The following is a 15,170-nucleotide window of genomic DNA, read 5'->3' as shown; positions in this document are numbered from 1 at the left end:
CAGCTCTCAGACTGATAAAACACAAAAAAAAAATCAAAAGGTACTGACAGTGACACCAAACCAAAAAATGAGGATTTAAAAACAATCTTTCACTCCCTAACTGACAAAAACAGACTTCACATTACACCTTCACAAACACCAGTACTGTTGTTCTAATTACACAGAGCTTCCTTTGCATGTGAGATATGGGTTAAATTTTAAATTTTCTTGAAGTTCATTCGTCATCTAAAACGAAATTCAAATAACCCTTTGAACATGTAAGATATACTCAAGTGCAGGTGGGACTTGAACCCAGACTTTCTGGCCCAGAGATAGGACACTACCACTGCACAAGAGCCCCTCCAGTTCATCACAAATAGGAATATTAATTTGCCTCAGGCACACCAAGGTATTGCAAGCGTATCAAAAGGTAAAAGTTTGAAAAAACAAGCCTTGGATTCCTGCACTTCACAGAATCCTTATCGTGTGGAAGCAGGCCATTCGGCCCATCAACCCTGTGAAGAGTATCCCATCAAGCCCACAATCTGTCCTCTATTCCTGGAACCCCACATTACTCTTGGCCAATCCATCTAACCAGCACATGCCTGAAGGAAACCAGAGCACCCGGAGAAAACTCACACAGGTAGAGGGGGAATGTGCAAACGCACACAAACAGTCGCTTGGGGGTGGAATTGATTCTAGGTTCTGGCACTGACAGGCAGCAGTGCTAACCACTGAGCCACCATGCTGCACTTTCTGATAAATGACATGCCTGTTTCACTATTGTGGAATTATCCTAATAGTGGCGGCTGAAATGAAAGTGTCCTTTGTTGTGGTTCTGTTTGCCGAGCTGGGAGTTTGTGTTGCAAACGTTTCGTCCCCTGTCTAGGTGACATCCTCAGTGCTGGCTTGTCTCTGCCGCTTCCGGTTGTCAGTTCCAGTTGTCCGCTGCAGTGGCCGGTATATTGGGTCCAGGTTGATGTGCTTATTGATTGAATCTGCAGATGAGTGCCATGCCTCTAGGAATTCCCTGGCTGTTCTCTGTTTGGCTTGCCCTATAATACTAGTGTTGTCCCAGTCGAATTCATGTTGCTTGTCATCTGCGTGTGTAGCTATTAAGGATAGCTGGTCGTGTCATTTCGTGGCTAGCTGGTGTTCACGGATGCGGGTCATTAGCTGTCTTCCTGTTTGTCCTATGTAGTGTTTTGTGCAGTCCTTGCATGGGATTTTGTACACTATGTTGGTTTTGCTCATGCTGGGTATCGGGTCCTTCGTTCTGGTGAGTTGTTGTCTGAGAGTGGCTGTTGGTTTGTGTGCATTTATGAGTCCTAGTGGTCGCAGCAGTCTGGCTGTCAGTTCAGAAATGCTTCTGATGTATGGTAGTGTGGCCAATCCTTTGGGTTGTGGCATGTCCTTGTTCCGTTGTCTTTCCCTTCGGCATCTGTTGATGAAATTGCGTGGGTATCCGTTTTTGGTGAATACCTTGTATAGGTGTTCTTCTTCCTCTTTTTGCAGTTCTGGTGTGCTGCAGTGTGTTGTGGCCCTTTTGAATAGTGTCCTGATGCAACTTCGTTTGTGTGTGTTGGGATGGTTGCTTTCATAGTTCAGGATTTGGTCTGTGTGTGTGGCTTTCCTGTATACCTTTGTGGTGAATTCTGCATTCGGTGTTCTCTGTATCATCACGTCTAGGAATGGGAGCTGGTTGTCCTTTTCTTCCTCTCTCGTGAATCGGATTCCTGTGAGTGTGGCGTTGATGATCCGGTGTGTGTTCTCTATTTCTGTGTTTTTAATGATTACAAAGGTGTCGTCCACATATCTGACCCAGAGTTTGGGTTGTATTTGCGATAAGACTGTTTATTCTAACCTTTGCATTACTGCTTCTGCTATGAGTCCAGAGATGGGTGAGCCCATGGGTGTTCCGTTGATTTGTTTGTATATCTGGTTGTTGAATGTGAAGTGTGTTGTGAGGCACAGGTCCAGTAGTTTAAGTATGCCGTCTTTGTTAATAGGTTCAACGTCCTGTTGTCTGTTCTGTATGTCCAGCAGGTTGGATATTGTTTCTCTGGCTAGTGTTTTGTCGATAGAGGTGAACAGTGCCGTTACATCGAATGAGACCATGGTTTCTTCCTTGTCTATGTGTGTATTTCTGATGATGTCCAAGAATTCCTGTGTTGATTGTATAGAGTGTCCGGATCTGCTGATCAGGTGTTTCAGTTTCTGCTGTAGTTCTTTAGCCAGTTTGTGTGATGGTGTCCCTGGTAGTGATACTATGGGTCTGAGTGGGATGTCTGGTTTGTGTACTTTAGGTAGTCCATAGAATCTGGGGGTGTTGTTGCTTCCCGGTTTCATTCTTTGTAGGTCAGACCTGGTTATCTGTCCATTTTTTTGTATGTTCCTCAGTGTATTGTTTATCCTATTGGTGAGCTGTGGGGTGGGGTCAGACTCCCTCTTTTGGTAGGTGTTGGTATCTGCAAGTAGTTGTTGTCCGTTTTGGATGTACTCTGCTTTGGCCAGTATGACCAAACTTTGAACACCTACGGGCGAGAGACGCTAAGACAAGCGAGGAAATGGGAATCCTGTGCCAACCGCCTAAGTGCCACATACGAACAACTCCGGTTCCTGCATGAATGCCGAAAGAATCAAATCCTTCCACCATGTGTCAGATACAGACCACCAGTCAACAACCCACAAGCCAGGGACACAGCCAGACAGAACGGACTCAGGATGATCCAGGTAATGATTACAGACGCTCACAACAGACTTCACAAATACAGACAAGAAATTGCGCGCCAAAAATCATTAATTTCAAAAACCACCAATCAGGAATGGACCCGAACCATAGAACAGGCCATCACCATAGGACAGAACAAAACCACACACTGCAAAAAAACGGCACTAAAAGAAAAAATGGCCAAACTAACACACAACGAAGAGGACACCACAACACGCACCTGGGTTAAAAACCTCTCCCTTAGACAGCTCACAGACACGGAAAGAACAATACTGGCCAAGGGACTCAACTACAACCACAGGGATGCCAAGACAGCAGACTTCCTAGCAGCACTAGAATGCACACTCAGAAACAATGGACTGACAGAAGAGACACAACAAACAGTGAGACAAAGTATTGTACCTCTGATAACAAGGAAAAGACAAACACATAACCTCAACACCAAGGAGAGGGAAGCACTAAAATCACTAAGAAACGATAAGAACATAATCATACTACCAGCAGACAAAGGCAGAATGACGGTCATCCTGGACAAAGCAGAGTACATCCAAAAGGGACAACAACTACTTGCAGATACCAACACCTACCAAAAGAGGGAGTCTGACCCCACCTCACAGCTCACCAATAGGATAAACAACACACTGAGGAACATACAAAAAAACAGAGATAACCAGGTCTGATCTACAAAGAATGAAACCGGAAAGCAACAACACCCCTAGATTCTATGGACTACCTAAAGTACACAAACCAGACATCCCACTCAGACCCATAGTATCACCACCAGGGACACCATCACACAAACTGGCTAAAGAACTACAACAGAAACTGAAACACCTGATCAGCGGATCCAGACACTCTATACAATCAACACAAGAATTCTTGGACATCATCAGAAATTCACACATAGACAAGGAAGAAACCATGGTCTCATTCGATGTAACAGCACTGTTCACCTCTATCGACAAAACCCTAGCCAGAGAAACAATAGCCAACCTGCTGGACATACAGAACAGACAACAGGACGTTGAACCTATTAACAAAGACAGCATACTTAAACTACTGGACCTGTGCCTCACAACACACTTCACATTCAACAACCAGATATACGAACAAATCAACGGAACACCCATGGGCTCACCCATCTCTGGACTCATAGCAGAAGCAGTAATGCAAAGGTTAGAACAAACAGTCTTACTGCAAATACAACCCAAACTCTGGGTCAGATATGTGGACGACACCTTTGTAATCATTAAAAACACAGAAATAGAGAACACACACCGGATCATCAACGCCACACTCACAGGAATCCGATTCACGAAAGAGGAAGAAAATGACAACCAGCTCCCATTCCTAGACGTGATGGTACAGAGAACACCGAACGGAGAATTCACCACAAAGGTATACAGGAAAACAACACACACAGACCAAGTCCTGAACTATGAAAGCAAGCACCCCAACACACACAAACGAAGTTGCATCAGGACACTATTCAAAAGGGCCACAACACACTGCAGTACACCAGAACTGCAAAAAGAGGAAGAAGGACACCTATACAAGGTATTCACCAAAAACGATACCCGCGCAATTTCATCAACAGATGCCTAAGGGAAAGACAACGGAACGAGGGCATGCCGCAACTCAAAGGACTAGCCACACTACCATACATCAGGTGCATTTCTGAACTGACAGCTAGACTACTGTGACCACTAGGACTCATAACAGCACACAAACCAACAGCCTCTCTCAGACAACAACTCACCAGGACAAAGGACCCGATACCCAGCATGAGCAAAACCAATGTAGTATAAAACAATCCCATGCAAGGACTGCACAAAACACTACATAGGACAAACAGGAAGACAGCTAATGACCCGCATCCATGAACACCAACTAGCCACGAAACGACACGACCAGCTATCCTTAGTAGCCACACACGCAGATGACAAACAACATGAATTCGACTGGGACAACACTATTATAGGACAAGCCAAACAGAGAACAGCCAGGGAATTCCTAGAGGCATGGCACTCATCCACAGATTCAATCAACAAACACATCGACGTGGACCCAATAAACCGGCCACTGCAGCGGACAGCTGGAACTGACAACCGGAAGCGACAGAGACAAGCCACTATAAATGCCGGAGGAAACATCACAGAAGCGCTTCACAGGAGGCTCCCAAGCACTGAGGATGTCACCTAGACAGGGGACGAAACGTTTGCAACACAAACTCCCAGCTCGGCGAACAGAACCACAACAACAAGCACCCGAGCTACAAATTAGATTAGATTAGATTACTTACAGTGTGGAAACAGGCCCTTCGGCCCAACAAGTCCACACCAACCCGCCGAAGCGACAACCCACCCATACCCCTACATTCTCCCAAACTTTGAAAGTGTCCTTTCCCGTGAGAGTTACACACCGAGCGAATGTTACTGTACCTATCTGCCATCTCTTTCCACTTGTTCAGTAGTCTTCTAGAATTGGCTTCAAATTGGAGGTTCAGCCTCTCCTTAAAATAGCCCACCACACCTTCTGCTTCAAGTAATAAAGGGACTCGGTAGAGGGAACAGACATCATACACACAGATGACCTGCAATCAAGGACAGCATGTAAGCTATTTCAAGAGAAACATCACCACAGGTAAAACCATGTAAATGTATCCCAAACTAGGAACTGACTGGGGAATGCAAAACTGTAGAACACATGGGAAAAATGTTGTAAAGTCGTTGGCAGATAGGAAGCCCCTTGAACTTTTATTATACAAACATTTCAAAGCAACCTTTTCAAATGACGGTGGAAGGCAACCTTTCTTTTAAAAACCCATATTTACCTTCGGATTTATCACACTGGCAAAATTAAAATCATTTGAGGCAGAATATTGAGATAGGGTTTTCTACAAGTTGTTCTGTCTTACACTAGATTCCTCTTCCTTTCAACTCCTCCCTGGACACAGCCAACCAGGAGGGATAATATTCAAAGGTCAATATCAGAAATGGGTGGGTGCACATATCAGAACAGAAATACAGGCTGGGTCTCCTTCCCTATGGAAAATGCTTGAGGAATGACCAATAGTTATCAAAACTGTAAAAAGTTTCGATAGAGAGGGCTGAGAGAGAATGATTTCAGTAGCAGGGAAGAGCTGAACCAGAGATCAGCAATATAAAAATCATCAGGAAACCAAGCAGGAAAATCAGAAGAAATCATGTTACCAAAGAGTGTTGAGAACGTGAAACTTGTTAACTCAGGGGGTGGGTGAAGAAAATAGTTGGGATGCGTTCAAGAGTGCGCTACGCAAGCATCTGAGGGCAAGCAAACGGAGGGTGGATTTACTAGACAGGAGACAGAGGAGGGTTGAATGCAGCAACTGCTTGGGCTGAATGGCCTGTTTTTGTGCTATGTAAAGGCAGCTTGGGGCATCACTTTACTGGTGGGTGCTCACTTTGCACCTCTTCCAACCAAAGTCGAAGTAACCCGATGCACAATCATACCACACATCAGGGAGAGCTCACTGATCGAGATCACCTCTCACAGCATCCCTACAGTGGGAAAGTCACTCTTTCTATTTCTTCACAAACAACTCGGAATCAAGCTTTAAAAATAAACGAAACCAAAATAAAATTCTTAAATATTCAGGCATCCTGACAACATCCATTCTCCCTGTGCAAAGCTTTCTAGAAAATCATCTGACAGTAAAGATGCTGAATCTAGTTATTCCTGTGTTTGTGTGAGGGTTCCGTTTCTGAGAACTGCCACAAACAATGAAATTGGTAAGTGCAGAGCGTGATAAAAATGCAGGTAAAAAATAGAGTAAAAATCATGGATTTGCAAGTTTGCCCACAGATGCTGAATTTTATTGATATGGATAGGCAAATTCACATGTGGGGAATTCACTGATATAGAGGATTTACTGTCTAATCATCTTTAATGTAACAAAACCTCCCAAAATACTTCCAAGGCAAATATAAACACAGTGCTGTTAACGTCTCGGACTTTCAGGAAACTCAAACCAAACTGCCCCTTGTTTCTATTTAAGTTTGTGATATCAAAGAATGACTTCATGATGTTTATCTGTCCAATAGTAAATTATCCAAATTCACTCAGAGTAAACATTATATTAATTCTGAAGGCTGCCAGAACTTTTAAACACTGAGTTTTGTTAGACAAAGTCTAGACCATACTTTCCTAGTCAAAGTTTATTTCAACTTAGACGCTACAACACTCCAACCTCATTGATTTCTGGTTTCCATACGCAAATTTCTCTTCAGAAAATTTTTGCCGGGCTGGCAGCGTGTGGAGAGAGAAAGCAAAGGTTCTGAAGAAGGGTGACTTGAAACATTACCCCTGCTTTCCCTCCAAAGATGCTCCCTGACCTGCTGAACCTCTCCAGCAATTTATTTTTGTTGCAGATTTTTAGCTTCTGTAGTTCTTTGCTTTTTAGAAATATTTTTAACTAACCTGTTCAGATGAGTTACAACAACCCTTCAGTACAGGTGGGATTTGAACCCAGATGTTCTAGCCCAAGGTTGGGACATTACCACAGCACAAAGCTCATTCCAAACTCAAAGGGGAAGCACTAGACTATTAATCCAGAGACCAATGCTCTGGGGATCCAACCTTGAATCCCAGCATGGCAGATGGTTAAGTTTTGAATTCAATAAATATCCAGAATTAAGAGTCTAATGATGACCATGAATCCACTGGTAACTCTCAGAAAAACCCAACGGGTTCATTAATGTCCTTCAGGGAAGGAAACTGCCATTCGTACCTGGTCAGGCCTACATGTGACTCCAGATCCATAACAACTCTTATCTCCCCTCATTGGCAATTAGAGATGAGTAATAAAAGCTGGTCTAGCAGCAATGCCCACATCCAATAAACAAATAGGAAAAAACCCAACTCTCTTTCGTCTTTCCTTATCACATTTCTCACTCTCTAGCTGATAATCTTGTGAGCCCTAGTTACTTCCATACAAACTAATGAAAACACAACATCCTCTTTATCCTAGGAGAAAATGAGGACTGCAGATGCTGGAAATCAGAGCTGAAAAATGTGTTGCTGGAAAAGCGCAGCAGGTCAGGCAGCATCCAAGGAGCAGGAGAATCGACGTTTCGGGCATAAGCCCTTCTTCAGGAATGGCTTCAGGATTCCTGGAAAAGGGCTTATGCCTGAAACGTCGATTCTCTTGCTCCTTGGATGCTGCTTGACCTGCTGCGCTTTTCCAGCAACACATTTTTCAGCATCCTCTTTATCCTGTCAAACTGTTCATAATTTTGAACACCTCAATCAGATCAACTTTAAACCTTCTCTGCTCCAAGGAGAATGTAGCCAATTTCTCTACAGCTTTCTTGTTTCCAAAATTCCAATAAAACACTTTTGAAATTTCTTCAGGGTTTTAATACCCGTCCTTAAGTAAAGTGCCCAGAACCAAACACAATACCACAACTGTAGTCTGACCAAAACCTTAAAACCCTCAGCGGGTTAGGAAATATCACTATAAACAGAAAAGCAAAAAAAAAATTAGAGCAATGAATTGAGCTGTAGAAAAAATGTCACTGATCAGAATGAAACTTTAACTCTGATTCCCTCTCCCCAGACATCGTCAGAGGATTCCCAACATTTTTTGACCTAGTTACAGCTTTACAAAACCCACAGCTTTTTGCTTTAATATTTTTACTCCTTAAATAATGCCTGCTTTTATATTTTACCTGTTCGGGTTCTACATGGCAGAACATAGAGATCTTTTCTTTGACAGATTTCTCCATGGGCGTTGTACAGCGGCAGACAATCTACAAAGAGAGAGCAACTTTAGAAAGAGTTTATTACAAGGTCAGATGTATACAGCTTGATAAATGTACTTTACAAAAGGTAAATATTGCTGCTTCCATTGCAGCATATGTGTAGATGGATGGCAAATCAACAGAAGATGTTTTATACACTTACAGTCATAGAGACATATAGCATGAAAATCGTCCATACTGACCAGACATTCTACATTGATTTAGTCGCATTTGCCAGCATTTAACCCATATCCCTCTCAACCCTTCCTATTCATATACACATCCAGGTGCCTTTTAAATGTTGTAATTGTAACAACCTCCACCACTTCCTCTGGCAGCTCATTTCCATACACGCACTACCATCTGCATGTAAAAGTTGCCCCTTTAGGTCCTTTTCAAATCTTTCCCCTCTCACCCTAAACCTATGCCCTCTAGTTCTGGATTCCCCTACCCCAGGGAAAATACCTTGTCTATTTATCCTATAAATATAAATCATCTGCCCCTCATGATTTTATAAACCTCTGTAAGGTCATCCCTGTCTCCAACATTCCAGGGAATACTGCCCCAGCCTGTTCAGCCTGTCTCTATAGCTCAAACCCTCCTACTTGTATTAATTAATACAACTCAATTAAAAATGTGGACCATGGGAATAGTTTAGAATTGCATCATGGTTAGCACAGACATGATGGGCCAAAGGGCCTGTTCCTGTGCTGTACTGTTCGATGTTCGATATCTTGCAGCAAAGACATGCTTCTCCTTTAATGTACAAAAGAAAACAAACATATAAAAGCAGTAAAAAGGAACAGATTAGACACAGGATACTGCTGTACGTTGGAAGAAATAACAACCTAACTTCGTACATAAATGTTACTTTCACACTAACATCACCTAAATAATTGCGTTTTAGAAATCATTTCTCAATGCATCTCATCAACAGCAAGATCTAAACACTCACCACCCCCTGACTGAACCCCATTGTTACAAAATAAACACTAAAGTTGCAGCTTTTTTTAAAAAAAAGGTAATGTTTAAAAAAGGTAACAATTAAAACACCAAAGACCAAAGAAATTGAGTTATGAATATTGATAAGTCAAATTTTGTGTGGAACTACCTTCATTTCTTCACTTCTGCGCATATTTCCCTCTTTGATTAGACTCCTTCATTTATTAGTGGCTTGTACTCTTCCGAGTGGAAGAGTGTGGTTCTGGAAAAGCACGGCCGGTCAGGCAGCATCCGAGGAGGAGAGTCGACGTTTCAGGCATAAGCCCTTCATCAGGAATCCTTCCGTTTTTGTATTCTTCCTTTCACATCTGCACTCTCAGGCAAACTTCCTCCTTCTGTGTGCTCTCTCCTGTGTTCCACTCTGTTAATGTTGTATGCCTCTCTTCAGTTTGCTCTCTCAGTTCTTTCCACTTTTGCCTTGTTATCGCCCTCTTCTTTTTTTTGACTTTCCCATGCTTTTTATTTTAGTTTTCCTCACACTCCAGTTTTTTTTAAACCTGTGCAGAAAACCCTCGAGTGGTTTTCTCCACTAACTAGATGCTATTGTACTGCCAAAATGACGTCTTGATTATCGTACAAATGAATAATGTGATATACGAGTTTGAGTACTGGAGTGATGCCAGGACTGTCGGCCTTACATTCCATTGACTGGCAGGCTATAGAAAACAAGCTGTCCTGTCAAACATTTGAAATGGGTACCATACTAGTCACACTCAACTAATCCCTACTTGCAGAGCTCAGAACAGTCTATCCCATATTAGAGGGGATTCTGTTATTGGAAATAATTTATCAAATAATTCAGACTGTGCTGACACCGACACCAAAAAGCAATTTAAGATCAGTCAGGTTCACAGTGTGATGTTTTTGCTAAAAACTACATGTATTAAAGCATTGGACCCTGTTTTATGGGGGGTAAAAAATATTTGTAAATACATTATGCTGTTTCTTTAAATCGGGCCATGGTCACAGCCAGTCTCTGCTGCATCCCATGGCAACTCTCTGACCAATCAGAATTTGCCTCCAGTTAGGAGGATGGAGATTCATGCTGTATCACCATGCCAGCAAAGGTCCAATCAATCAAGACCCTCGTCTCACGCTGTACAAATGGTGTCCCTTTCTTTAAGTGCTTCTTTAAGTTTTGTACTTAGACAAAAAGCTTCAACTGCTTGTTTCCTTGCGGCAATGTTTAAATTTTGCCTTACCAATTATTTCAATTCAAACTCCAGCCAATAGTGAGTTGCCTGTCTTTACTGCTCTTTTCCTCTACTTCAAACAGCCACACCTAGGACAAAGGTCTAATCTTTATTGTCCACTAACTAACAGCTCATCTCTCTCTGAAACAACAGGGTTAAAGATAATTCTGAACTTCCAAACCTTTGAAAATGGATATCTTACTTCTGATTAGTAAAGGTCATGAAAGCGATGAGTTGAGGTAATTTGCTGACAATTGAACTGATGTTTCCAAAACTAAAGCCGACTCAGGCGACTGACTGTGTGGAGTTTGCACGTTCTCCCCGTGTCTGCGTGGGTTTCCTCCGGGTGCTCCGGTTTCCTCCCACAGTCCAAAGATGTGCGGGTCAGGTGAATTGGCCATGATAAATTGCCCATAGTGTTAGGTAAGGGGTAATGTAGGGGTATGGGTGGGTTGCGCTTCGGCGGGTCGGTGTGGACTTGTTGGGCCGAAGGGCCTGTTTCCACACTGTAAGTCTAATCTAATCAAAACTTTGCACTTAACTATTTGCAATGACTATAAGACCATAAGCCACAGGAACAGAAATTAGGCCATTCAGCCCATCGAGTCCTCTCCACCATTCAATCACACCTGATAAGTTTCTCAACCCTGTCTGCCCACTTTCTCTCCATAACCCTTGATCCTACTTTTCATTTCCATTCGGTACACTCCTTAAAGCAGGCCATTATTTTCCACTTACCAAATCTGGCGACAGTCCGAGACCACGAAGCTCCCGAACGCTGTTTTGGGTTGGTTTTGTTTTTTGCTCCCCTGTTGTACTTGGCTACAAAAGAAAAGGTCAACTGGTTTGTGCGTGTGCAGTTTGTCACCCAGAGTAAAGTCAACAACATGCATGTTAACTGAGTAAGGATACAAACATACTGGGTGTTGTAACACAGAACGGGTTCATTTTCACATTAATTGCTGAAAATAACCAAAGTGGACTCAGCAAACTCTGAAACTGCTTTGACACGTCATCCCAATCAGATAACTATGGATAATACTGCCCTTTGTGCTTCGAAACACAGAAAAGAGCCACATCACTTCATAATACACACAGCACATTAGAACAAACCCATCTCGGACTCAAATTGCGAGAGTCTGCTGGATTAGATCAAACAAGATATACTGATGGATTTCAGAATCATTGCTGTTATGTGACACCGCTCTGCAAAACAATCCAGTCAGTCCCATTCCCTCATTCTAATCCTACAGTTTTACAGATTTACCTCCCTCAGGTGCTTGTTTGTTTATGGAATGCCAATATATCAGCCTGGCCTCTAACTCTTTCTTAATAATTTAAGGAAGAAGATTACATTTAGTACAATCATGGATGATCTTGGGCTCCACGTACCCAGCTGCTCCCAGCATCCCTAACTTCTCCAAGACCAAAAATCTGACTATCCCAATCTTAAAAATATTCCATAATCCTCCTGGGTATGCAATTCCAAAAATCAAAACCAACCCCCTCTAGAAAAGCTTGTGGAGAGAAACAGTTGAACTGTGACTTTCCCAATTCACTGCTGTATACGATAGATGGCTACTTCAGATTGGGTCTGATACCCCATTGCTAGATGTGGAATTTCAGCCTGGTCTGATCTGCCATCTTTAGGAGTATGTCACATTCCTGGACTGAGTGTTCCAGTCACCTACAGCTGGAGTATCACAATGAGACAGTTTGCAGTCACATAAAAAATATGTGGCTTCTACCAGAAGGTTAAGGAGGGGCACTAAAGGTAACAATTCAGGAACAAATGCAAGGGGAAAGTTAAATGAATAAAAGTACAGTTTGTATTATCATAGAATCATAGCAAGTTTATAGCAGGAGGCCAATCAGCCAGCTTTCCACGCTGATTTACAAAGGAGCAATTCAACTTGTGTTATTCCCATCTCCTCCCTATTGTACTGTCAATAATTTCCTTTACAGATGACAATCTAACCCCTGCCTCCACCATACTCTCAGGCAGTGTTTCAAGTCAGTTTCACCGTTTGTTCTTACTGGGGAAGCTGAGGAACAAGGCAGGCTCTGTAACACCCCTGGTGCATGTACCTAATGGCCATACCTGTATCAGAGAGGCATTGCCAGGAACCTGGAAGGAGATGGCCCAGTCTCAGCCAGTCAGGGGCAGTGTGCAGGAAGGAAAAGAACAATTATAATTACACTGGAAAAACCAACTCTTTTTCCCAGCATATCAGATGTTTCTATTAAGGGAAACAGCTCAGGAGGTGAATTTGCTTCAGAAATAATGGTAAGGTTCAGTATTTACTGGTCATTATTAACAAGTGACACAGGAACTTTGAGAACCCACAAAAGCACAGTTAAATCCAAAATCCAGAACTTCAGCCTAAGACTCACTCTCCCCCAAAGGTTGTGCAAAAGAAGCAATGCACTATCTGTTTCCTCTGTCAAGTGTAACAGAGTGTATTTCTTGAACTGAATAGTTTTAGATTTGCTCTTACCCAGAGACTTCCAATGAGCTCTACCATGACAAGTTAGTGCCTTGAATCAGCTAAATGCCACAGTGTCCTCTACAAGCCACATGGGAGCTGTACAAAAAGGGAAGGCAACTGTGGGGAAGGCCTGGATAGACCGGATGTTGGGAAGATGTTTCCATTGGTAGGAGCAACTAGGACCCGAGGGTACATCCTTAGAGTAAAGGGAAAACCCTTTAGAATGGAGATAAGGAGAAACTTCTTCAGCCAGAGAGTGGTGCATCTATGGAATTCATTGCTACAGAAGCCTGTGGAGACCAGGTCATTGAGTATATTTAAGACAGAGATAGATAGGTCTTTGAGTATCAAGAGGATCTCGGGTTACAGGGAGAAAGTGGGAGAACAGGGCTGAGAAACTTATCAGCCATGATTAAATGGCTAAGCAAACTCAATGGGCTGAAGGGCCTAATTTCTGTTCCTCTGTCTTATGGTCTTATCGACATCATGAGTATGAACTAAATTCAGTAAAACCTTAAAAGTTTGTCTATTCCAGCCCAAGCACCTTCCTAAGCTCATTAATTACTGCAAAATACTCTCATGCTGATTAATAAGTTTAAAAAATAACAATTTATATTATTTTTCTTCTTAAATCACAATATTTCTTAGCCTATCTTTGTACCAGCTTTAACGTTGCTGTCACGATTCTAACAAACACTTCCTGACAATGTGCTGCCCATTAATAACTCTTCAAACTGTTTCATTAAGGAGATCCAGTTGCTTTCCCCTTTCGTGCAGTTCCTGTGTGGCTTGTAGAGGACACTGCGGTGATTGGCTGGCTTGAGACATTAACCTGTCATGGTAAAGCTCATTGGCTGTCTCTGGGTAACAGCAAATCTAAAGCTATTCAGAGGAAAACGCAGTCCAGTAACAACATCTAGATTCTCCCAAGACTCAAATGTAAGCAGGGAGGTAGTCACATAGTGGTTATGCTACTAGGCTAATAATCCAGAACAGTTCTGGGGTCAGTGAAATTTGATTTAATCTGAAATAAATGAAAGTTTGCTTAATGATAAACAACTTTTGAATATGGTAAAACCCATCTGGCTCATTAACGTCCTTCAGGAAGGGAACTATCATTCTTACCTAGTCTGTCTACATGTGACTCCAGACCCACAGCGAAGTGGCTGACTCATGACCACCCTCAGGGCAACTAGAGATGGGCAACTGACCCCACATCCCATGAATGAATAAAGAGACGTTCAGAAACACTGTGCTGTACTTTGAGAATGTGTTTGATGCAGTGTCAATGTTAAAGCAGAGGACTCACCTGAGGAACTAAACTGACATGAATGTTGCAGAAGTTCTCTCTTTTGGCTTTGAACTGGAACTGACGGAATGCTTCAATGAAAGGCATGCTCTCAATATCTCCCACTGTACCACCCAGCTAAACACAGAGAGGAGATTGTTAGCAGAGTCACATTAAGGAACACACACTTAAAATAACTTGCATTGATAAGGCAGACCCACTATTGCAGTTATCTCTTCTGTTTTGGAACCATTCCATCAGTAGGGCCTCCCTTTGTTTCTCTGATGCCCTATTCTCAGGTGTCTCCCATTCCTACCCTGTGAAGAGCAGGTAAGAAAGACAGAGGGATTGGAAAACAACTCAGATGTACTTTCCTCTCAGAGCAATCCTTGGCACCAGTCAATCTACAGTGAGTGCAAACACAACACTAGCACACACCCCCAATCACACATATCCTCAGAAAGGGGACCACTGGTTCTTGGTATTATCCCTTCCACTGCTTTTGAAAACCAAACATTTATGGGTTTCGGGGGGGGGCCACTGTAGGCAAAACCTGGAAGGCACCAGTGCATAGCTTCGTCTGGATTGCAAAGGATTGCTATTTGGAGAAGGCACCTCAAGGCTGCTGCTCTCATTACAATTACACTGACTGACTAACTGCAGGCATACACCAGGGGGTGGTATGTGGTGGCCAAAAGGTAAATTATA

The 15,170-nt window shown here is 42.7% G+C and overlaps 1 protein-coding gene across 2 annotated transcripts in view; it reads right to left on the bottom strand.

The window, feature by feature from the left end:
* ctps1b (CTP synthase 1b) overlaps positions 1-15,170 on the bottom strand; it is a 60,173-nt gene that overhangs the window by 32,558 nt on the left and 12,445 nt on the right. For both annotated transcript variants that reach the window (XM_060847316.1, XM_060847315.1), the window contains exons 5-8: positions 14,484-14,600; positions 11,424-11,507; positions 8,419-8,499; positions 5,152-5,303 (exon numbers count right to left, since the gene is read on the bottom strand). In XM_060847316.1, the coding sequence (XP_060703299.1) occupies positions 5,152-5,303; positions 8,419-8,499; positions 11,424-11,507; positions 14,484-14,600 (434 nt within the window). The remainder of the gene's footprint in view (positions 1-5,151; positions 5,304-8,418; positions 8,500-11,423; positions 11,508-14,483; positions 14,601-15,170) is intronic.

Source organism: Hemiscyllium ocellatum, chromosome 30 (assembly GCF_020745735.1).
Source record: "Hemiscyllium ocellatum isolate sHemOce1 chromosome 30, sHemOce1.pat.X.cur, whole genome shotgun sequence".
NCBI classification, from domain to species: Eukaryota; Metazoa; Chordata; class Chondrichthyes; order Orectolobiformes; family Hemiscylliidae; genus Hemiscyllium; species Hemiscyllium ocellatum.
This window is presented reverse-complemented; position numbering and strand designations above follow the sequence as displayed.